The following is a 25,909-nucleotide window of genomic DNA, read 5'->3' as shown; positions in this document are numbered from 1 at the left end:
CATCCTTGCCCATTGCCAGCACTTGAATATTATTCTACCTTAATAATGAGATCACTCCTTTCTCTTGGATTTCTATCTGACTTGTTTTCTCTTATCATACTAAAATATGCCATTTGGTGTCTGTCTGTCTTGGTACAGGTATGTATAATTTGGTGTTTATCTGTCTGATGAATTTTTGACCGCAGTACATTCCGTCGTTACTTATCCAATCTCAACCAAACTTGATAGGATGACAAAGGGTTACACAATGAAGGTTGTAGCCATAACCCCCCCCCACCCCCCCCTTCCAAAGGGGCTTTTCTCCCTGAGCGGGTTTTCCCCACCATTGCAGTCAATGGAGTTGCATGTTGAGGTGTATATCCATGTTAAGTTAGCTTTATCGTGGCATTTTTCCAAGGCCGCTTTGAATAACAAAACAAAGATAATAGCATAATATTCGTACCATTAATATCCCACCTCCCCAAGGTATTTTCCTCCTTGAACAAATGTTTATGAACAGTGAATCATGGCGTTTCCGCGGGAGCAATGGCCCAACGACCTCTACCAGAGGTAAAAATATTATAAACCACAAACACACATGATTAGATTTTTTTTAACAGTTGCTAATGCTATTTATAACACTAAACAAAGAAATTTGGAGGAATCCTGACGTCCGTGAGGTAAGTTTTACTTACAGAACTGAGTGATGATCTACTGTACTCTATATACCACAAGGGTTGGGTAAATAACATATGACCCTTCCTGCTGCTAACATGGCGTTTTTCGTAGCAAACTTTTGAAACTCACTTCTGATGTTTAACACGAAACTGAAATGGAGGAAGCCCGGTTTGTGCTCATTTACCAAGCAGCTAGCTAGCGCTTGTCAAGCCAGCCGTCCCTTAATGGTTTTGAATGGAGTGCTTGCTCGAATGCATAAACTACTTGGCGATCTCTCCACAAGAAACTTGGTAAATGAACACACACCCAATGTTCTTGAGAACGACCATAGATCGACGGTAATCTATATACCCCAAAGAGGAATGACCCTTCCTGCCCCTCCCATAGTGTGTGGGGTATGAGTTTTATAAATACATGTTCATCTTCCAACATCTTTTCCATTTACATCCCAAACTCAGCCTCACCAGCCATCTCTTTCTTCATTCTCCTCTTCTCTCACTTGCAGCATTTTACTCCAAACCCATTTTCAGCCTCCTTCATCCTTCAGCACTTAAAAAAGTCAGTGCCAAGCACCACCTTTTGTTTAATTTCCAATTTCACACCTCACCGTTTCTACCCCCATTAACCCCTCCGATTTGTACCCTCTAAATATTCTGACATTCTAATTGTTTTCCTTTTCGACAATCCCTTTCCCGGTCTAACATGCTCTCCTTTATACAAGCCTTCCCCACAAAAAAAGAAAAAAAGATATTTATTCTAAAAGTCGAGAACATTTGATAGGCTTGGCCAGTGAGTGCAGAATATAACAATTTGCAGCCTGGTCCAGACAGCATAGTCTAATGTCTAAACTCTGGCACTTGAAAACCTCAAAGGCAAGGGCCACAGCAAAGAGATCAAAATTATATCCAGTCGAAAAAACATGCTCAATGTATCCCACTTGTGCAGTAGAAGAAAAAGATACACCAATGAAATAAGTTTTGCGTGCAATATTTTGACATAAAAAATGATTTGGTACTAATATGATGGCTAGTGGTCAAAGTTCCTAACCAGCTGACAAGCTACGAGGAAAGCAGAGCGCACCTATTTGTGGAAAGACTCATATTTGGGTCGACTATTTGGAGTGAGGCAACATGTCCCAATATGACATCATTCCTGGGCACAAAACCACCCATGGTCATGCCCCGGAAACACAATTACAACTACAACAACAACAAGTGCACACACACATGCTCACTTGCACTCAAACAATACAAGATCACGTGTAAGTAATAACAAAAAAGAGCAGAGCAGCCGATCTATGATGTGCTTTCACGTTTATTTGCTTGAGGTTTGCAAAAATAAAAAAAAACTCCTCCATCTGATCTCAAGAACCGGCACATGACCGGAAGCGGCCACAAAGTGAATGTTGTTGTTGTTGTTGATTCGTATGCAGCCTGTGGCTGCTGGTTGCATCATTTCTCTGGAAGTGCATTTTTAGTGCCGCTGATGCAGTGCTCCAACTACCAGTCAGCTGGTACTCAATTTGCCGACCTCGGAAGGATGACAGACTGAGTCAATCCCCCTGGCATTAATTCAACGATCCGCCGGGATTTGAACTCAGGATCATAGGATCCCAAGCCAGCACCCTTAACCGTCAAGCCAACACCAGGATTACAAAATGAATAAAAACCTGGTACGTGCTGGGGCTCGTGGTCTATTGGCCTGAGAAAGCCTGCTGCGAAGCGGGTGAAACGTCGCCTGAGACCGGGACTGCTCTTGTTTATTTGCTCAAATAGTTTATCTCTCTATAATGCAAGCAATATCTGTGTGTCTGTGTGTCTGTCTGTGTGTCTGTCTGTGTGTATGTCTGCGACCGCTGTTTCTCGACAACCACTGGTCCGATCGAAGTGAAGCTTGCCAGGTATATTGCTGGGGACCTGAGGATGTGTCTTTTCAAGGTTTGCTATTAATCGGACAAGTGGTTACCAAGTTATGGCCATTTATTTAGCAAACACATACATTTTGTACGTGAACGAAGGAACAGCAAAGGACGAGAGCGAAGGAACGGCGAAGGACGAGAGCGAAGACCGAAGGAACGATGAAAGTTGTAATTTTTTTTTTGCACGTATGGTCAAGCTACAGCGAAGGAACCGCGTGTGTTTGTTGTTCTCTTCTCTTTGTGCTTTTCCTTGCGATGAAATTGCAAAATGGCAAAAACATTGGCGCTAATTGAAGAATTGGCCATTAAAACTAATTTGCGATTAATCGTAACTGCGATATGCGAACTTCCGGACAGTGAGGCCATATTTTTGGTACGTACGTCAACGTACGTATGTCCACGTACTTACCTCCCCGCACGTACGGGCACGCACTAGTTTGCTCAAATTTGCAGAGTAGATCTAGTTTGTCCTTTCTGTTTGGAAGCGTCTTTCTTTCTTAAAAAAAAAAAAATAAATAAAAAAATAAAATTATATATATATATATATATATATATATATATATATATATATATATATATATGTATATATATATATATATACACATATACATATATATATATATATATATATATACATATATACATATATACATATATACATATACATATATATACATATACATATATATATGTATATATATATATATATATATATATATATATATATATATATATATATATATATATATATATATATATATATATATATATATATACATACAGTATATATATATATACAGTATATATATATATATATTTATATATATATTTTTATATATATATATATATATATATATATATATATATATATATATATATATATATATATATATATATATATATATATATATATATATATATATATATATATATATATATATATATAGATATATATATATATATAGATATATATATATATATATATATATATTGTTGCGGATATGGGATTTGCATCCATCCATATCCGCTTGTAAATATTCCCCTATTTCCTCAATACTTCCCAACTCTCCCCAATCCCCCATTCCCTAGTCCCATTTGCTGTAAACAACACTCTGTAGACCCGACCTCCCCCTATTTCCCCCATTAAATGTCGTGCCCAGGTTCACCGCATCTCATGTAAGACAACTATAGGACATCTTGCTAGTTATTCTTAGTCTATGTCAGTTAAGGACTCGTTTCCATTAATTCTGACCCTTCGTTGCACCAGAATGTGATTGTATGGCACCGTTAGGAAGTTTAGGACCTCCCAATACCTCCCCGCAGCTCTTCCTCACGGTTCAGCAACAACAACAACAGAAACGGCAGCGGCGTGCACAGGGAGTGCACGTCCTCACTCCGGCTTGGTTGGTAGGGGGTGTTGGGAGGGCACAAGGCCTTCCCAACGAGCCGCCATTGAACATGTGCTCGACGGGGTTACCAAATAGGGGCTCCCTGTCAGCTCCTCGTCAAGGGCGGAGCCCAGTAACCCCCGCACCCAATGGAAGCGGCGGACCGGCCCCAGGGGGGCGGAGCCAACCAGCCGAGGGCGTGTCACTCCCCGCTGAGCATGCGCAGGAAGAGGGAGGTGACGTCAGATGCGCGCTGAGCTTGAAGCAAGAGAGACGTCCCTTCCGAGCGCTGTGACACCTCCCTGCATCTCTTGGACCGTGCTTGAGCCTGTCCCCGAGCCAAGGTGCACCTTGTGCTATCAACCTACCTGTCCTCCCTGCCATCAATCCCTGTGTAAGTCAGCCTTGTTCCGTTTGTCTGTGGTCTGTCTGGGATAAGATAAGACTGTAATTAAGTGCCTATCTCTTCTGTGTCTTTACCTCACTACCTTGTAATCTACCCCCTTTTCTCCACCACTGTAATTATACCCTCCTCCGGAGGTCTTGAGAACTGTACCCCTTGCGTCGTTTCATCTATCCCAGTCGTTGTGTCCTTTCCATCATTGATTTAGCATAGCGCGATTTGGCCAACGTTTGGGTGGAATCGGGTGAGTTGGGGAAGAATCGGGGGAACTGTTAGGTCGCGGCAATACCACCGCTCGGTAAATAACATCTTAACCGCGTCCGTAACAATATATATATATATATTGCTTATTTCCACCATATTATCCTTAATTGCCAGCACAAAACAGTCACTTACAAATGTTTTTACTGGTCATGCTACTCCAAGAAATGGTAGCTGCTGATCATGCATCAATTACATAGGGTTAAAATAAGTCTGGTTAATTCTCAAGTGATTCCTCCTTAAATGTATAAGAATACATGATCTGCAAAGAGGGCAATATCAGACCTGCAGGCATTGGATGGCTTGACGTTGACGAAGAAAAAGGCGACGTGCTGCTGTGGCTCGGTACCATGACTGGATAAGGCAGATTCGCTGGAGAACCTCATTGTGGAGCACATTAAACAGTTGCAAGCGCTCTTTCTCTCGCAGGAATACCTGATGTAGGGTGGTTCAGATTCGTGCATATAATGATGGAGAAGTGGGTAGATGGGAGAGTATGTAAGTCATACATGAATAGCCCCTTTTCCTTTTTATTCCTCACATCAAATGAGTCAACTTTCCACCTTTTTCTCCAACTTGAGCTTGTATAACCTCAAAGTCGTTGGAGCACGACAAACAGAAATAAAAATTGTGCACACCTTGCTTTTGCCGATCTGGTGGTTGTCTGGATCAATATGCAAGTTTTTCAGGAGGGTGGCTATTTCCTCTCCGGTTGCCTCTGCGTCGCTGGGTAACAGTAATCCAAACTTCTCCTTAAAGGCCTGCAGAGTCAAAGCAAATGAGGAAAGAGACAATAATACAACCACTCGGAAAGCCTTACTGAAGCTTCTCAAATATGGACGCTTGGAATGCAGCACGTCTTTTGTAAAGATAGTTTAAAGAGTTGCTCGTTGCCTATGCAAATAATTGCACTGCAAAATAGCAATGCTGCAAAATATTAGAAATAAGGGATGTAGTTCACAAACTGCAACAGAATAAACAAGAACTGCGAGCAGTGATGACAGGCTTCCAGGCTTGGTACTCACTTGAAATGAGTACTTGGTACTGTACCCAGAACGTGTGATGCGAACAGTCTCCAGCATGTCTGTATATCGAAGCTGACGCAGCACAAGATCATGATCAAAGCCCATCGGATCCTGTGGACAAGAGATAAACATAAATCACCAATGCTGTGTGACGATGCCAAATGAATGAGGGACCAAAGATACTTACCACGTGGTGCATGATTCCTGTCCAATCAAAGATGAAGATCACTCGGTGATTGAAATGTCAGACCTGAGCCTCACCTACTGGTTAGATATACGTGCTTATGTTGCATTCATTTTTGAATACAGCAGGGAAGGAATAACAAATAGTCTACAAATATATCCACAAGTATTGGCCTGTTTGGCATTCACTTCTGAGCACTTAGCTCGTGGTGTTGGAAATCTGTTGTACATCGTATATTGTTACATGGCAAGTGGTAAAGCATGTGGTGAGGTGGAAAGAACTGGGAAGTGGCCCTGTGCTGTGTGCAGGAAGGGTGTCGGAGTGAACTCCATTCAATGTACAATGTGCGCTGAGTGGGTTCATCAAAAATGTAGTGGTCTGAGAGGGTCATTAACCAGTGTGGCAGCTACATTCAAATGTAAGGTGTGCACAGAGGGAGCTGCAGATGGAGGAAATGTTGAGTTGGATCTTGGAGACGGCGTGAAGCTGGAAGGTGTGAAAACATTTTGCTACCTCGGAGACATGCTGAATGGAGAAGGTGGATCAGACTCGGCAACGGTTGCTAGAGTGAGATGTGCATGGAAGAAGTTTCGGGAACTGAGTGGCGTGCTGATGAGGAGGGGAGTGTCGTTGAAGCTGAAGGGAAAGGTGTATGCTGCATGTGTGAGAAGTGTTATTGGTTATGATTGATTATGATTTATGATTTATGGGATTGTTATGATTGTTATGGTTATGATTTATGGGAGCGAGACATGGGTCATGAATGTAGAGCAGCAACGAAGGCTGGAAAGGATGGAAATGCGAATGGTTCGGTGGATGTGCGGAGTATCGTTGAGAGAGAGGAAGACAAATGATGAATTGCGAAAGATGATGGGAATAGAGCCTGTGATTGATGCTGTGAAGAGGAACAGGTTGAGATGGTTTGGTCATGTGTTGAGGAAGGATGAAAGTGACTGGTTGAGAAGAGTGATGGAAATGAATGAAGAAGGAAGTAGAGGACGGGGAAGACCGAGAAAGACATGGCTAAAGATGGTGGAAGAAGAAATGCGGACAAGGGGGTTAACAAGGAGAGATGCAGAAAATAGGGCAATATGGAGAAGATTGTCATGGGGACCGCAAGGCTAACCCCCGCTCTAGCAGGGAAAATGGCCTTAAAATGCATGTTGTTGTTGTTGTTGTATAGTATATTGTTACATGAATGGGGTATGGGGATGGGGGTGGGGGGGAGGGATAATAGTCAGGAGAAAGGTTTTTGGCCTGTGTGCTCGTGTAGGTTTTACAATTTATTAATTTTTTTGGACAAAGAGGACACAAACCCATTTCTTTGTAATGCACATTTCTGGTTTATAACCATGTTCTGTAAAGTTGGAAACTGTACCATTAACAATGGTAAATGTTGTTTTGTTTCCAGCAAGAAAGCCAAGGAAAGCAAAATCAGTTTCTGGGTTGAAATGTAATGATGAGGAAATGAGGATGAGCCGATGAAGGGTTACACTGTACTGTTTTAAAAAATTACAGGAGAAGCTCGGGCCCCTCACCGGACCCCAGGTCCCGAGGCAGCGACTCCCCTAACCCATCTTTTGACTCCCCTGGCCATGGGCACACATGTGTAATGGCACCCTCGGCGGACACGCCAATGACGGGCTGGATTGTTTGCTACAATTGGTGTGGGGCCGCCATTATTTCACGATGCCACAGAGCATGGCCCCAAAGGAAGATGCGGGATAAGTATAAAACCAGGAGTGCTGGGGATTCTGTGCATGTTGGCACTTGTTGGCTTTGCTCCTTTTTGGTGCCTTCAGCCTGAAATTGCAAGGGAATGCATGGTTGTGCCATTCCTGCTCACCCTTGCCTACCTGTCATAGAGGAAGACCTCAGGCTGCATGTCAGTGGCTTAATTGTACTGCCACCTCGTGGCGGCATGCGCACAAATACTGGTCTGTTGTGTGTGTGTGAATGAGAGTGGTGCTCATGGTGTGCTGGGCTCTTATTATCCGTCGTTAAGTGTATTCATTTTTTATTGCCTCTTTTGCTCATCCAGGATTCTTCATTTATGTCATCCTGCCATGTTCCATCAAATTATTTTTATTTCTTTAGAGCAGTGGTTCCCAAACTTTTTGGCATGAAGGGATCCAAGTCAAACTTGGTGCAGGTATAGATGAAATGATTAGATTTTGGGGTCACATGGTCAAAGGTTAGAGGTCAGAGTATGTAATATGTTTATAACTTGAGAACGGCTGAAGGGATTTAAATCAAACTTGGTACAAGTATGTATAATGATGTAATAATGTGGGCGTAGGCATATCGGTCGACGGCATGACGTTGAAGAGCGCCATTCTAGTTCTATATGTAAGTATATACAATTAATGAGAAAAATACTTTATTACTAATTATATACACTTATCATAATCATCATCTTGTATCATGCCCTATATAGAGCGTTGTTGTTGCCGAAGTAATTTCTAGGCTGCAATCCTGGTCTGGTCACCACGCCAACTCAGGAAGTCAAGACAGGAATTCGGAATTTGTTCAGGGTGCCGGTGAGAGCTCACCTACTCTTCATGAAGGACAACGTGGGATCTTTAATGTCCACCCACTAATGATGGCAAACAGGATGCACATTTTAATGTCCATCTGAGGGACAGCACCCACATTGATGAATCACCCTGCCTGTGAAACACCAGGATGAGAGTTCATAGCTTGTTCGGGATTCGAACCCAAGCTAGACGGCCTGGAGGCGAGTGTGCATACCTCAAGGCCATCCTGCAAGCAATAAATACTATATGTTTAAAATGTTCTCCATCTCCACGAGATGTTCAAAATATATTTTTCATTTTCAATCAAGTTCCATGTAAATACCATATGGAAAGAATGTTGATGATATGGCCCCTCACAACACTCCCTTTGCGCTCCTCCAAAGAAGTCCATTCCAACCCACCCCCACCCCACCCACAAACGCATACTAACACAGCATCCTTATACTGACAAAATAAAGAAGCTTCAGTAACCCTGTGGGGACACACCTTCTTACTGTTGGAACGGAGGCACCTTATGAAGTAAGGTTTGGCATGTCTCAGCATCTCCAAAAGCTTATTGAGTGAGGCCTACGCATGGTGGAAATGATTCAACAATTAGCATCTTGGTTCCACTTTTGAGTGAATTCATGAACAGCATCATAGATTCTCTGTGCATTCCTGGATTCGCACAGCATTCGTATTAAATCGTTGACATCAGCACAACTGATGCTGACTGGTACAATCATTATCAGACTCACTAAATCATAACATATTACACAATATGAAGCACATATGAAGTTGAAATTGGAGAAGGGAGGAGTAAAAAAAAAAATCTTCTTTTGCCATTTCCACATATATACATGATAGATATAATTCAGCACCTGGTAGTCATACAAAGAATGTAATTTAAGATATATGCAATATTATTGACACCATGGAGACACATATCCTGTGCAGAAATGTCTCATGGATGTCATGGGACACTTTTCCCGACCTTTGTCCTTTCCCGACCTTTTCCCTAACCTCTGCTTTCCATAAGTCGTGGTTCACCCAATATATGCCCTGACACACTCATTCAATTAACCCCACCCAATAATTCATTACAAACCCACATCCATGAGTACAACTCAGCTGCACCAGATGGTAATGGCATCAGCAAGTGGTAATGTCATGTTCTAAGCTGAGTACCTTCGCATTTTAAGAACAATTTTGGGAGTTGCAGATATCATCGTTGAACACGTACCATTGCTTACTTGCGTACTCACTCCTTGCTCCTTTGCTGCCATTTAAGATTGTGTACAGGCTCATTGCCATGACAATAATCAAGCAAACGGAAATGGCTTCACATGCACATGAAAATCGATCTAGCTAATTAAAATATACATTACAGCAATGAAAATCAAAGTTGATATAGATGGGGTAGATAACACAATTTATGCCTTCTTGGCAGATAACCTATATAGTGTATTTCAGATAATGTAAATAATTAGATTTACAAGACTCAAAATAATAAAGCCAAATTTTAAGAAAGACTATGTAAAAAAATCCAAACAGATCAATTTGATCAATTAATGGCAAGTGTGGGGAATAGTCACCTGAAACTGAGCACTGATGCTTGGAGGCCTTTTCTTGGTGTGCAAATGCAGCAGCGACTTCGTAGTGTGGTCGTGTAAGGTCTGGTTCGCAATGTGCTTCAGAGAGCGCACATCAAGGAGGTGCTGTTTGGGAGGGTTGAGGGGGGTAAGGGAAAAGAAATCAGGTCATTTCGTCATAATTACACCATGGACAATGTGGGATCTTTAACATCCGCTAGCTCATGTTGGCAGACGGGACGACCAGTTTAACGTCTATCCGATGGACACTGCACAAACTGAGGCCTTGTCCTGCCTGCGAGACAACAAGATGACAGTTTGTAGAGGGGCAGAGATTCAAAGCCATGCTAGATGGCTCAGAGGTGAGTGTACATATCTCTAGGCCATCATGTCCACCACAAAAAATATCTTTAAGTTTGTTAAATCCAATTTTACATCTCATTAGAGAAAAGGCAGTTGCTATTCTTCTCCTAATAGGGATGTGAGTGAAAGATGTCAACTGGTGGTTTGCTAGTAGAGCAGCAGTGTATTGTGTGACAAATACGCGGCCATGGAGTCTTTCTTCTTTGTGGAAAGGCAGTCCGTACTCCATTGACCAAAGCAATACACAAAATATTCAAGATTCCTCACTATTTCATGAGGCCATGTCACAAACAACATTCATCTGGGACCAGGAAAGTAAGTAAAAAGAAGGAACGTCACACCTTCTGCTTCACGAACCTTTGGAAGATTAATTCGCAGCTTAGCCTGGCCTCGGTTTCGCCTGGAAATGAAAAGGAGAGAACATATGATCTTCAGTGAAACGTGTGGATAAATACGAGTATTTCTCAACATGCATGTGCAATATTGCTTCTACGAATATATTCACCATTGCTAATCGAGTTGTGAAGTCAAATTTAGGCCCAAGTCACAAGTGATATTTTCGTTTCTATTACATTTTCTACTAATTCTGGGCACTTTAAAATCATAATTAAAGTGCTGCTGATCTCTAACACAAAAGAGTGCCGAGAAAACAAAGAGTTATCACCTCTCCTCTCAAAGAATCCTCAAAATCTGAGCGTTGAGAAACCTGATTGGAGCTACCGGAACCTTGATTAAGCTCGTCAAACCCATTAAAACTCAATGAAGCTTCATTGTTTTTTTAATACATCGTCGAGGGCTCGTGTGATCTAGTACTAGTACACTGAGCGGATCAGGACGCATCAGGACAAAAGGGACAGAACACCAACAGCAGAGTTGAAGACCAAGATAGAGGGAGACTTGGACAAACAATGGGTGTGGGGTGGAATGGGGGCAGGAGAGGATGTATGGCCTGGACAAGATGGATACAGAAGCTAACTCTCAAGAGGGGAAACTGAAAATTTGGAAGGAGGAGGGATTGAGGTGGATGTTGGGATGTTAACAAAGGTCAAAAAGATCATTGTTTTGGATTGGGGAGGATCTAAGATGGTGGTGAACAGCTGTCTATGAAGACCCTGAGGGAAGAATGACATTGAAGAGAATGTGGAAGTTGATTCCACAGACAGGAAAAACATAAAGAACGAATGTATAGAGGTGAGCAGTGATCCTGGATTTAGGTGATCCTGACAGTCTCAGGCCTCTAAATCATCAGTTCAGGTGGATGTGTTTACACTGGTCCAGCTTCATTCTGGGCTTTTCATGGCCAAGGCTGTGACTATTGAACCAGCTTATTCAAGCTTTTGGGTCTCACCAGAGCTGTAGATAGAGAGAGTTTGGCCAACTAAACAATAGGCGCCATGTTGTTACCCAAGGTCAAGTGCAAGCGTGCATGCAACTTACCGCTATTAGGGATGGGTTTATTTTTATGTTCCTGAGTTTCATACATTGTTTAGTCAGTTGCGAATCCTGTCCCTGTTACACAAATGTACGTACAAGTATTGATTAGATTTGTTGGAATTTCACTGACCCATTATTTTTCATTTACAGTGTATTAAGCTTTTGTTTGTTTCACATTCAGTCATCCCAAACGAGGGTCGTTGAATTGCTGGGCTTCACTTCTTTCGTTTGAAGAATAAAAATCTCCTTGCTACATCCATTATGTCTATATTGGATGGAATTAATTATTTTTTAATGTTAATTCATCGATATCCCTTTGCGTGCTTAATGACTGACTATGTGTAGCGTTCACTCTGTACTTTCTGCTGGTATATCTGAAGTGATGAAGATTCGTTCAATTCACGAGTCAACTTATACATGATTAGGTCTCTACCTCATCTATGTACTTGCTCTCTTCCTACTCTCTTTTTCCTTAAATGCATTCCCCTTTTCCTCTCATTTTTACTCCTCAAAATCCCTTTCTTCCTATTTCCTTACACTCTTCTGTCTTTAATACAATTCTCCCTTCCCTATGTCGGCACCTTTCCTCCTCCAGTGCCTCCCTTCCCCTCTCTCACAATTTCATATTCACTCTTTCTCACTCTCTTGCCTCTCCTCTTGCATCTTCGAAGTCATACTGATTATTGATTGTGCTACAAGGAAGCTTACAAATTTATGTTCAGATTAACTTGACACTTTAGTTGCACAATGTTGGTGAGATGATCTACAAAAGAAAGAATGAATGGTACATCCGATTGCACACAGTTAGTTGAACTGCTAAAGTATCATTACTGCTTCATGAATGTACACACAAAGCAAGTACATGTACACACATTTAAACATGTATTTGAATTCCATGTATTAATTTTCTATGCTATGTCCACTTGCTGAGGGCTCCTTGTAGTTTATATGTTATATGCCCTTAAATTATCGCAATTTTTTTTACAACTTCTCGCATTGCCATACTCTTGCTTCCTTGTGCTCCACTTAACTTCGATTTAGTTAGTTTATCTTTACGCATCTTCCCCTGTTTCCTCGCATAAAAGTGTAACCTCGTAGTGAAGAATTTCATTAAGAGACTGCGCTTCAGCCCATGGCAGGCTGGTAAGTCTTAGTTGGAACTTAGTTGGAATAGCATTTGGCTTGAGCTTCCTCAGGTCATCGGCCCTGTGACACTCATATTGTGTCTCGTCGAAATGATCCTGCAAAGAAAAAGAAAGACAGAGACTATCTTTTAGTAGGGTGTGTGCACTGTGTGTCACTATTGCTGAGCCAAATACAGGCACGAGATTTGGGTTAAAAATCCTGTTTAACTCACATTTACGGGTTGATCCTAATGTATGTTCCTAATTGTCGACTGGACTAGGCTAGCCTTACCGCTTCCTGGGTAGGCCTAATCTATCTTGGACTAGACCCTAGGCCTAGCCCCCAGTCTGCCCAAATGAGGTCAACTCTGATAGCGTAGGCCAGAGCATATCCAGGTGTATTGACCGAAGCATGTGGCTTGCAATTTACTTTGTTAGTTAGTGTTACGTAAGACTGAGTCTGTGAGAAGCATGGACACTTACTTCACACAAGAAAGAGTTGTCGTTTGGTTTCCAGCCTTCTCGTAGAACCTTTATCTCCCAAATTTTCCTTCGTTCTGGGTTGCGGGGAAAATGGTGCATTGATTTTCCCCTGTCTGAACGATTAGAACAACCGTATGCCGAACAGCATGGCTTTTTTTTTTTGACTGATGAAAAACGAAGCGAATGCATGCAATGCGATGCACGTTCTGCTAGTTATGGAGGTTGGGTAACAACATGGCGCATGTGAATCACATGACAGCGCTTAACCAATCATAAGGCAGACCAGTTGAAACCGGGTTGACCGAACACCCTCTATCTACTGCTCTGGGTCTCACTATCTGCCATGATCTTTCCTGGGAAAACCACATTTCCAAACTGGCCTCCAAAGCCAGTCGCCGACTGAGCATCCTCCGTCGTGCGAAGTCATTCCTTGGCACACCTGAGCTCCTCACCACATACAAGGCTTTCATCCGTAGCTCAATGGAATACTGCTCTCCACTCTTGAGCTGGTGCTCCTGCCTAACACCTAGCTCGGCTTCACGCTGTAGAAACCAAAGCTTTCAGGATCGTTGGTATCTCCCGCGATGAAGCTGATTCTGAGGGTCGTTCACTCTCTCACCACAGGCAGGTTTGATGGTCTTTTTGTCTTCTACCGACTCCTCTCTGGCCTAGCTCCCCCAGCTCTGTCTGTGCTGTGTCCCACAAATATTCCTGCAGGATGCAAAAGAACTGCCAGAAACCCTCTTCTGGTTAAACTGCCAAAATCAAGACTCTCTGCTCACCTTCACTCTTTCATTTCTCTTTTCTCCCACCTCTGGAACAAACTCCCACACTCTCTCTTCAATCTCACTCCTCCCTCCAGGTATTTAAAACAGCTGTTTACCACCATCTCTTATCTTCCCCCATCCAAAACCTTGATATTTTCTACCCCCGTTAATACACCCCAAAACCACATCTTTCAATCCCGACTTCATTTCTGAAATTCCTTGTAGTGTCAATTTGTTTTATGCCATGTACCCCTTCCCTCCCCCCCCCCCCCCAGCCTGCTCCCTTCGAACAGATCTCCCGATGTCCCTGTTCTCTATTGTTGTGCTTGTGCGCTTCCCTCTCTCTCTCTCCATATTGTCTCCCCCACCCCTTATTCTTTTACGTGTCCGTTTATGTTTTTTGTGTTTTATGTGCTGATATGTGTTTGATGTGCTAGCTCTTAAACGAGCCTCGATCTTGTATACAAAAAAAAACAAAAAAAAAACAGTGCTCCCACATATAGTATGGAGTTAAAGTGGTATGGATGTTGGCACAGGGTTATTTTCGAGACAGCTTGTCAGAAACCAGCAACCAGCAACCACTGAGATACTGAGGGCAACCATCTGTTTCACGATACCAACAACCACTGAGAAAAATTGCCAAAGTCGGGAAGATAGTATTAATCAACTGGTGGAAAGCTCCTGGAAGTTGGCTGCAAATAGTGCAATTTCCTATGAGAATGCTCATAAGATCATTCATTCAAATTTGCTGATGTCAAAAATCTCAACTAGTGTCCCAAGAAATTTGGTTGAAAGAAAATGGTCCATCAACGGGTGGAGTGCATCTCCAAAGAATAGCAAGTTGGCTTTCATGCCCGGGTAGTCACCTGGAACGCGGGTTCACCACTGGGACCTGGAAACCAATAAGGCTTTGGAGCAGTCAGCAAGAGGCCTATTCTCTGCCTAAAAAAAATATTTAAATGCCCTACATCATCGTGCTCTTAATTGGGACAAAATGCATCATTGAAATCGACTACATGCTCCTCAGGACTACATTATTGGTTCACGAGTTATCAAACAGAGTGACCACTATATTCGTCATGGGTGTGTGTCTGTGTGTCTGTCTGTCCGCAGCATAACTACCCGATGATATCATCCGTTCTTGATGAAACTTGGGTGGGAGGTTGATATCATGATCTAGTTGTGTCCCCTCTCTGCCTAGAGTGGGAAATTTCAAACTACCTAGAGTGGGCGTATTGCGCCCATTGTGGGCGGAGCCACGCCCAAAAAGACGTCTTTTTAGGGGGTAATCGAGTTCAAGCTACATCTTCTTCGAGGGAGTTGGTGGAATCTGACAGGGGTTTCGATATTTGGTTAGGCCAATGTCATGTGTCCAGCCCCACAGAGCTCGATTTTTCATTTTCGCCCCAAGGTCAAGGTCACAAGGTCACGAAATTTAGAAAAGTCGATTTTTGATGGTTTTATTACATTGTTCGCTTCCTGATAGGGTGAAATGTCGTACATGATCTTATATTATCACATACATCATGAAATACAAGTTTTACAACAAATTTCAGAATCTTCGACCTTTGACCTTTGAAGGTCACAAAGGTCAAATTTTCAAAGTTGTCTGAATCAAACCGAATTTTCAGTATTGTGTAGCTAACTAACCTCATAACTGATTATACATTATTTTCTATCTCATTTCAAGGTCAGTAACCTTCGTTTTGACATTTCCAGGCCAGCACCACACACAATTACATACAGCTGGCTCTTAAAGGCCTGTGCACGCAGCGCATTGGGGCCCTTTGTAAATAGGCATGTACACCGCATGTCGGGGTCCGACACCTGCCACGTGTGCCCCCGACCCCCAGTCCGGACCTATTTCGGTTCTAGTCCGTACTTTGTCATTGAATACTGCTCGCTCGTGAACCATCGTCGTCTCCTGACTTGTTTGTACTGCAATCACAAGTTGAAAGGAGAGGTTGAGGCGTACTGTGGGAGTCGGTACAATTCTATTTTGAAGGCAATTATTTATTAAATGATAAATACTTGTTTTGTAAGACTATTTCAACCAATGCAATCATTTGGTGACATGTTATATTTTCAACAACATTTACCATACTTTCCAAAGCTAGATTCATCAAAAATCTAACTCCATTCCTAGGAAGTACATAAATACTGTTAAAGAGTCTTACAGTAATACGCTTGTGGTCCGATCTCGTTGACGACTAGATGAAGGGAATAAGAAGACGTCTTCCTCGGAACCTTGACTTAAAAATTGACCAGTTGGTGACTGCTCCTCACTGCTCAAACATCTTTGAAACTCACCACTTGTGCTGGAAAGATAAAATTGGCATGATAAACAATCTGGCTCAGACACCACCAACTATATCAAATGCCTTGGGGTAAGGCTTGGAAGGAGATTATGATTACACACAAAGACGATTTTTACTACGAATTTGCCCTCACCTGCAGGATGTCCCTGAGTCTATGGAGGAGCCAGCAGATATTGCCCTTTGAAAGTTCTTCTGGTCTACTTGGAGAGATGAAAGAAACACATTAAGAAATTATTTCATGCAAATTTTATGCAAGCAAAGGGGGAAAAAACTTAATTCAATAGTCAGTTTCTTATGAAGGTGAAACAAGAAAGAGCAATCAGATATTGCAGACACTCGCCAGGACGTGTTTGTGTGGTGTATGTTGTGGGGTGTTTATTAGCTGCTGTGTTTGTGTGGTTTATTGACAATGTAGATTTATGTTCAATTCAATATGGCTGCCGAAACATGTGACCAATGATGGCATCAATTTAATTCTCCCATATCATTTTTGTGGAGATCATGTTCAAGAAATTTCAAACTGATCAGATCAAGTGTTATACTTGTCTAATCAGGATGTCATAATGAAGGCACTGATGACATCATTGTGGCGGACACGAAAGCACTGACGTGGTGACATCACCCCGCACACCAAGTGGGGGTGGGCCACGCCGGGGAGAGAGGCGTGGCCTCAGGATATACACGGGGCACGCAGCCCCGAGCAGCGCAGTGCTGCAGTTTGAGTGCTTTGAATAAAGACTCTTTTGTATGAACCGAGTTGTCTGCTTGCTCCTTTCGTAAGCCTTACCGTGCGCAGCACCGCGCTTCATTTGGTGACCTCGACGTTGGATCTGCCGTACCGATCCTTCCGAACACGACGCCATTGCAATGGCAAACAACGCGATGTCGGTCAAACTTCCCGAATTTTGGGAGGCCCAGGCCGAAGTTTGGTTCGTCCAAGCTGAAGCCCAGTTTCAGCTTCGGCGCATCACCAGCGACGACACGCGCTACTGCCACGTGGTCGCCTCCCTCGGGCCCGGCAGGGCCGCTCGAGTTGTGTCCGTCCTTCGCCACCCACCGGACGGCCACAAGTACGAGGTGCTCAAGCGGCTACTCCTAGCCACGTTCGGCCTCACGGAGGACGTACGGGCCGACCACCTCCTGGATCTCCCCGAGCTCGGCGACACGCGCCCGTCGGTCCGAATGGACCATATGCTGTCGCTGTTGGGCGACGAAGCCCCTGGTTCTCTATTCCGGGCGCTTTTCCGTCGCCAACTACCAGCACAGGTCCGCCTCGCGTTGGCCGGGACCGTGATAACGGAACCCCGAGCACTGGCCGCCGAGGCAAACAGGTACTTTGCGGCTTTGGACGGCGAGAGTCGGTGCGGCCGTCGCGGCTCTCGAGGCTGATGCTGCTGCACACCTCGTGGATCCCGAGGCTGATGCCGATGCACACCTCGTGGCCGCCGCCACGCCCCGCCCATCACCGCGGAGAAAACCGCCACCGCGGGGAAAACCGCCGGCTCCACCAGCCTGGAGGAGCCAGCCACGCTCCTCCAGCTCCACCACCTGGTGCCGGTTCCACGCCAGGTTCGGCCACGAGGCTCGACAGTGTCATCCGCCGTGCTCCTTCGACAGGTCGGGAAACGCCCGGGCCGGCACTCGATAGTGGCAATGAGCGCCGGCCGTTCGAACAGCCTACTGTTCATAACGGACACCTTATCCGGGCGCCGTTACCTGTGCGACACGGGAGCGCAGGTGAGTGTCGTTCCTGCCGATACGTCAGACAAGCACACCGCAGGCGGGGGCCCCGCGCTGCTTGCCGCGAACGGGACGCCCATCCGTACGTACGGAAAACGCTGCCTCTCTCTGCGGTTCGGAGGGCAGGTTTTCCGATGGTCATTCGTCACGGCCAACGTGCCCATGGCATTGCTTGGCGCGGACTTCCTGTGCGCAAATGGGCTCCTGGTCGACGTAAAGCACAGACGTCTTGTCCAGGCCGAGACGTTCAGCTCGCTCGCTTGTGCACTGCCCAGCTCGTCGAGCAGCTCACTGAGCGGCTCACCGAGCGGCTTGCCAAGCGGCTTGCCGAACGGTTCGGTTCCGGCCACGTTGATCTGTACGCTTCCGGCAGCGGACAAATTCACCCGCCTCCTCGCCAGCTTCCTGGCCCTCACGCGGCCCACCTTCTCGGCGGGGGCCGTCAAGCACGGGGTGGCCCATCACATCCCCACCATCGGGCCACCGGTCTACGCCCGGGCACGCCGCCTCGAGCCGACGAAGGTAGCGGTAGCAAAAGCGGCGTTCGCTACCCTGGAGCGACTCGGCATCGTTCGGCGCTCGGAGAGTGCTTGGGCATCGCCGCTGCACATCGTGCCGAAGCCCGGCGGGGGATGGCGACCGTGCGGGGACTATCGCCGTCTCAATGACGCCACTACCCCCGACCGCTACCCCGTCCCCCACATTCAGGACTTTTCCGCCCGTTTGGCGGGCATGTCCTTCTTCTCGAAGGTGGACCTCATACGCGGCTACCATCAGGTCCCCGTCAGGCCGGAGGACATCCCGAAGACGGCGGTCATCATGCCATTCGGACTCTTCGAATTACTGCGGATGCCCTTCGGTTTGAAGAATGCGGCTCAGGCGTTCCAGCGGCTGATGGACAGCGTCCTGCGTGACTTGGATTTTGTATACGTCTACCTGGACGATATCCTCGTCGCCAGCGCGTCCCGCGAAGAGCACCTACACCACCTCCGCACGCTCTTCGAACGCCTGGGCCAGCATGACCTGATTGTGAACCCCGCAAAGTGCCGGTTCAGCATCGCCGAAATCGATTTTTTGGGGCACCGCGTCACCAGGCACGGAGCCGTCCCCCTGCCGGCCAAGGTGGAGGCGGTGAAGGGGTTTCCGCGCCCCCGCACGATCAGGGGGCTGCAGGAGTTCCTGGGCATGGTGAACTTTTACCATCGGTTCCTGCCCCGTATCGCCCAGCTCCTGCGCCCCCTGCACGAAGCTCTCCGAGGTAAGCCGGTCAAAGGTGACGTTACCTGGACAGAGCAGATGGACGCGGCGTTCACGTGCGCGAAGCTCGCCATGGCTAACGCCACCATGCTCGCGCACCCGGCGCCCGATGCACCGATCGCCCTCACCGACGCCTCGGACTACGCGGTGGGCGCAGTGCACGAGCAATGGGTGCGTGGAGCTTGGCAACCGCTGGCGTTCTTTAGCCGGCAGCTTCGCCCGCTCGAACACCGTTACAGTACCTTCGACCGCGAGTTGCTTGGGCTTCACTTGGCGGTCAGGCACTTCCGCCATCTGCTTGAGGGCCGTGCGTTCACGGCCTTCGTCGACCACAAGCCGCTGGTCTTCGCGATGGGCAAGGTCACCGAGCCATGGTCGGCCCGGCAGCAGCGTCACCTCTCGGCCGTGTCCGAGTACACGACGGACATCCGGCACGTCACAGGGAAGGACAACCCGGTGGCGGATTGCCTTTCCCGGGCCGTCGCCCACGCAGTCCACCTCGGCATTGACTATGCCCGGATGGCAGCGGACCAGGCCGCTGACCCCGACGTCCAGGCCTTGCGGACCGCCGTCACGGGCCTCCGCATCACCGAGGTGCCGTTCGACGGCGCGGGCGCGGCCCTCTTGTGCGACGTCTCCCTCGGGCGGCCTCGCCCCATCGTGCCCGCGGGCTGGCAGCGCCAGGTGTTTGACGCCGTCCACGGCCTGTCCCACCCGGGCACGAGGGCCTCCCAGAGGTTGATCGCCGACAAATTCGTCTGGCATGGCCTCCGGAAGGCCGTCCGTGGCTGGGCCAGGACGTGCCTCGCGTGCCAGCGCGCCAAAGTGCACCGGCACACCCAGGCCCCATTGGCCCCGTTTACGGTGCCGGAACGCCGGTTTGACCACATCCACGTGGACCTGGTGGGACCTCTGCCCCCCTCACGGGGTTTCACCCACGTCCTCACCATGGTGGACCGCACCACCCGGTGGCCGGAGGCCATGCCCTTGGCGTCGACGACGGCGGCGGACGTCGCGCAGGCGTTCATCGCCACCTGGGTCGCCCGGTTCGGTGCCCCCTCAGACATCTCGTCCGACCGCGGCCCCCAGTTCACCTCGGAGCTCTGGGGGTCGGTCGTGCGGGGGCTCGGGGTCCGGCTGCACCGAACCACGGCCTACCACCCCCAGGCTAACGGCCTGTGCGAGCGATTCCACCGCTCATTGAAGGCCGCGCTCAGGGCCACCCTCCGCGATGGCGGCTGGGTCGACAGGCTCCCCTGGGTCCTGCTGGGCCTCCGGACGGCGCCCAAGGATGACCTGCGCGCATCCGCGGCGGAGTTGGTCTTCGGGCAACCGCTGCGGGTGCCGGGCGAGTTCCTCCCCGACTCCACGGCACCATGGTCCGCGGCACAGCAGCGGTCCGCTCTGCAGGAGACCGCCCAGAGGTTCGCCCCGGTGCCAACGGCACGCCACGGGCACCCACCGACGCACGTCGCCCCGGAGCTTCGCACGGCGGAGTACGTCTTCGTCCGCCACGATGCCCACCGGACACCACTGCGGCCCCCGTATGACGGGCCTTTCCGCGTGCTGGAGACCAGGGTGAAGCACTTAACCCTGGACATCGGCGGTACTCCTGACCGCGTTTCTGTGGACCGCCTCAAGCCGGCCCACCTCGACGTGGACCATCCACCGCCAGTGGCCCGACCCCCGCGTCGGGGCCGCCCCCCGGCACCGCCCAGCCCCGCCGCCCCCCGGTCCTGCACCCATCCCAGGGGCAGCCGGAGGCATCCCAGATGGCATCCCGGACGCCGCCAGTCGCCAGGGGGCGCTTCGGCCGGGTCATCCGTTTGCCCCGCAAACTGACCCTTCAGGTGCGCGGGGATTCTGGGGGGGCGCGTGTGGCGGACACGAAAGCACTGACGCGGTGACATCACCCCACACACCAAGTGGGGGTGGGCCACGCCGGGGAGAGAGGCGTGGCCTCAGGATATACACGGGGCGCGCAGCCCCGAGCAGCGCAGTGCTGCAGTTTGAGTGCTTTGAATAAAGACTCTTTTGTATGAACCGCGTTGTCCGCTTGCTCCTTTCGTAAGCCTTAGAGCGCGCAGCACCGCGCTTCATCATCATGAATATATGTTGTTCCCCATGGGGAGTACTTGACAATGAGACATGTTTCAATTTTTTTCCATGAAGTGGAGATATAGAGGTACAAAGTTTTTCGGTTTTTCCAAGATGGCACCTATACCATGTGACATATGACGTCAAAATTATCATTAAAAATTATATAGGAGGAGGCGCTTCTATGGTGAAAATTCTCAAAGAAAAGAAAAGGTTTCAGAGAAAAGCATATTCATTCTGTGTGGACAAACAGACAGACAGACAAACAAACAAATAAAATAAACATATGTCACCCACAGGGTGAACCGTATCTTGCCAAAATGTGAACATGAGTGACTTGCTTCAGGTCACACTGAGGTGAACAGAACTGCTATCCACTAGAAGCGACTCTTTGAGGAATGTCTGCCCACGAGATATTCCGATGATAAATAATCGTTCTAGAGAGTGACCTTGAAAAATACGTGTTTGCCTTATAACGTCACCAAATGACGTCATTTATATAATGTCTAAATATGTTTGGAAAGCACTCAACAAGGGCTTCAATTTGAGGTACTACTCGATATGGTAACTGAAACTTGAAAATTTTACCTTTTGGTCAAAATTGAATGACCTTCAAAATGACCTTGAAGGTCAAGGCCGATCGACACCAAAAACTAATCAGCTGAGCGCCATACCACACCCTATATACCCACCAAGTTTGGAGATCATAAGATCAAAGTTACTCAAAAAATAAGGGTTTCGTTGACCTCCATGATTGACCGCAAAGTGACCTTGACCTTTGACCTTGACCTTAATAATTTCGTATGGTGAATAGTATGTCTTCATGACCAACGCACATGAAATATTGAAAGATTTTGATGAGAACTGAGGAAATAATTTTTTCATGAAAATTCCGTTTTTTCGTCATGACGTCATCAAATGACGTCATAGCGTCAAACTGTTTACAGATCTGGGAAGCACTCATCAAGGGCATTCATATGAGGTATTACTCGATATGGTACCTACGATTTCAAAATTTGACCTTGGGGTCAATAATTTTCGACCTCCAGCGCTAACCATGAAGGTCAAGGCCGATCGCCACCAAAAACTAATCAGCTGAGCGCCGGACCATATACTAGATTCCCATGAAGTTTGGAGACGATCCGATCAAAGTTACTCAAAAAATTAGTGTTTCGTCGACCTCCATGATTGACCACAAAGTGACCTTGACCTTTGACCTTGACCTTCAAAATTTTGTGTGCTGAAGGGTATCTCTATAGGACTCTGATATGCGAAGTTACAGGAGTTTCCAATAATAACTGTGGTCTACAGAGTGATCTAAACGTGAAAAAAAATGATTAACCACAAACAAAAAAACAAAAAAACAAAAAAACAAACAAACAAACATACAAGCTGACTAATACATCTTGCAAAAACTTCGTTTTGGCAAGATAACAAACAAACATACAAGCTGACTAATACATCTTGCAAAAACTTCGTTTTGGCAAGATAATAAAATATCACTCGTAGAGTGAGACTTGGCAAAAGAGAAGAAAGTAAAATGGTACTCAGTAGAGCATCCTTTTGACCTCACAAATAAATTAGTGGTTGAATTCAGTGACCTGATATGCAAATCGCCTTCAAATTTTAAGTTATTCGGATGAAAATTGACAATTTTAGAAATTCGGCCTAAGTTGACCTTTTGGCCTATGTCGACCTCAAAAATAGTTTGTGGTTGAATTCAGTAAGCTGATATGAAAAGCTTATTCAAATTTCAAGTCAATCGGAAGAAAATTGAGGATTTTAGAAATTTGAAATGGTTGTTGACCTTTGGCCCATGTTGACCTTTTGGCCTATGCTGATCTCAAAAATAGTTGGTGGTTGAATTCAGTTAGCTGCTGTGAAAATCGTAATCAAATTCCAAGTCAATCGGATGAAAACTGAGGATTTTAGAAGTTTGAAAACAGTCGTTGACCTTTGGCCGAGTTTGACCTTTGGCCTATGTTGACCTCAAAAATAGTTGGTTGTTGAATTCAGTTAGCTGATGTGAAAATCCTATTTACATTTCAAGTCAATCAAATGAAAACTGAGGATTTTAGCAATTTGTAAAGGTTGTTCAACCTTTTGGCCCATGTTGACCTTTTGGCCTAGGTTGATCTCAAAAACAGTTGATGGTTGAATTCAGTTAGCTGATATGTAAATCCTATTCAAATTTCAGGTCAATTGGATGAATATTGAGGATTTTAGAAATTTGAAGAAAAGTGGTTGACCTCTGGCCTATGTTGACCTTTTGACCTAAAAAATAAATACGATTCTGTTGGACCACAAACTCTACCATTTGGTGAAGTTTCATGAAGATCGGTTTAAAATTGTGACCTGTAGGCAAGTATAAGTGAGCGGACACACACACACACACACACACACACACACACACACACACACACACACACACACACACACACACACACACACACACACACACACACACACACAGGAGTGATCTACATAATTGTCCAAAAAATGTTTTTTTGCCAACTAACAAACGGACCCAAATGCGATACCCTCTCCTCTGGTGAGGGTAATAATCTGTGCAAATCACCCTGATTATGCAGCAATCTGTCTAATGTAGCCACCTTTAATTAGCAGAAGAGGTGACCAAAACAACAGGATTTACCTTGTGGCTGGACATGTATTATACCTTTATTAGCTTATGGGACACCTGTTTTAAATGACCAGAAACAAGTTAATTATAATTCGATAATGCTTAACGGACCTGTTATCAGGGGTCCCAGCCACTTTGATTGACAAAATAATAGGAAAAATAGGAATTCTGATCACAAAAAATAGGAGTTTAATAGGAAAAAACTAGGAAGTAATAGCACAGATTTCAGCATTGGAACAACATCGGTAGCTTTATTGCTGCAAGATTTATGCAAATACATGTACATGTATGGGCATGGACACACCCCCAATGAACTTGGGCCCACCCGTCTTAACATCGACAACAAAAACTATGACTTCTTCTTTTTGGCAGCCACCATGGACTCTATCAAAGTCTGCTTTTTCTTCTCCACTTTTCTCTGCGCCTCCCTGGTTTCCACCATACGAGTCTGTGTCTCTTGAATCTTTTTCTGAGCAGACTCAAGCATGGCCTGAGCTACTGCAATTTCAGTCATGTCACCTTTCTTAAGCGCCACCTTAAGCTTTTTATTTGCTTGATCAAGCAGACTGTTGCTAACAGTCAGTGACATCTGCTGAGATGACTCTTTTGCTGCCAGAGATTTCTCTGTTTTCTTCAAGTCCTCGCTCTTACGAGACAGCTCCGCTGCCTTCTCTACAGCAATCTTAGCTGTTCTCTCTCTTTCTTCTTTCTCTTGCCTGGTTTTCTCCCTGGCTTTCTGTTCATCTTCCTTGGCTTTTCGTTCTTCTTCAAGTCTCTGCATATAGTGCATGTGAGCAGAACGTCCTAACGAGAGGAGTCCCTTTGTGACTGGGACCATTTCGGGCCGGTCACCATACAATCTCATGCCATCCATTGTTGCACGGAGACCATTGATTGATGCCTCGCTCAGACTAACTCTCTCCTTGGTGACACTTTTCCCACTGATTGAGAACGCGCGTTCCACGTCACTGTTTCCGTGAGACAGTGCAAGGACAATCCTTATCATTTGTCTCACTTGGGGGAATTTACAGTTTCCCGTACAGCCTTTTAAAGCCAACACTTTTCCCCAGTAACTGTCCACTCTCTTCATGCAGACTTCTTCTTCATTCTCCTGTGTTTCCTGGGACCAGTCAGTAGGAATGGCTTCCTCTTGGTACACCTTCCATTCATCTGCAATGCTGTCACTGTCAATATTCCTCTTCAGCTGTCTGGACAGGCTCTTGGCTGATTCAAGAGACCATGCAGCAGTCCTGTTTTGTGGCTGCAGACATCTGGCATTCTTCAGGATTTTGTTTGTCAATGGAAGCTTCTTTTGTAGGTGTACTATGGCTGCCTGGTAGCACTTCCTCATCCCAAGATACATCCTTTCCCTCTCAGAGACTTTCAACTTAGCGATACACCGTCGGGTATCCTCTCCCACACCCATGGATTCATTCTCCAGCTGGTTTGCAACAATGGAAACATCAAGGTTTGAGATGTCTTTCACAGCATCAACTGAAGGAGTCTTCATAATTCTTCTGATCAGTTTTTTGAGCAGGTCATGGAGTTTGTCATATAGAATGTGCACAAGTGGTTGCTCTGACTGGAAGAAGGTGAGGAACTCTGCAAATGTTGCTGCCAAGAACTTCAGGAAATGCAGTTGAGCTTTTATTTCCGGTCGCTGTAGTTCTGTTTTGATTCTTTTGTACCTGGGTTTAAACATGTCCTTTGGCTGCTGCTTTGGAAGAAATACCAAGAAATA

At 46.1% G+C, this 25,909-nt stretch overlaps 2 protein-coding genes across 3 annotated transcripts in view; one reads left to right on the top strand and one right to left on the bottom strand.

Moving 5' to 3' along the window:
• Positions 1-25,909, top strand: part of LOC137431586 (hyccin) — a 576,074-nt gene that overhangs the window by 239,692 nt on the left and 310,473 nt on the right. The gene's annotated exons all lie outside the window — the stretch shown is intronic.
• LOC137431580 (unconventional myosin-IXb) overlaps positions 1-25,909 on the bottom strand; it is a 232,539-nt gene that overhangs the window by 68,362 nt on the left and 138,268 nt on the right. The window contains exons 19-26 of one of the 2 annotated variants that reach the window (XM_068123054.2): positions 16,567-16,633; positions 16,293-16,433; positions 10,665-10,707; positions 9,948-10,070; positions 8,860-8,940; positions 5,653-5,763; positions 5,266-5,388; positions 4,913-5,062 (exon numbers count right to left, since the gene is read on the bottom strand). In XM_068123054.2, the coding sequence (XP_067979155.2) occupies positions 4,913-5,062; positions 5,266-5,388; positions 5,653-5,763; positions 8,860-8,940; positions 9,948-10,070; positions 10,665-10,707; positions 16,293-16,433; positions 16,567-16,633 (839 nt within the window). The remainder of the gene's footprint in view (positions 1-4,912; positions 5,063-5,265; positions 5,389-5,652; positions 5,764-8,859; positions 8,941-9,947; positions 10,071-10,664; positions 10,708-16,292; positions 16,434-16,566; positions 16,634-25,909) is intronic. The other variant, XM_068123055.2, reaches the window with a different exon arrangement.

Source organism: Myxine glutinosa, chromosome 7 (assembly GCF_964187855.1).
Source record: "Myxine glutinosa chromosome 7, kmMyxGlut1.1, whole genome shotgun sequence".
Taxonomy (NCBI): Eukaryota; Metazoa; Chordata; class Myxini; order Myxiniformes; family Myxinidae; genus Myxine; species Myxine glutinosa.
Note: the sequence above shows the minus strand (reverse complement) of the source record. Positions and strands in the feature narration are given on the sequence as shown.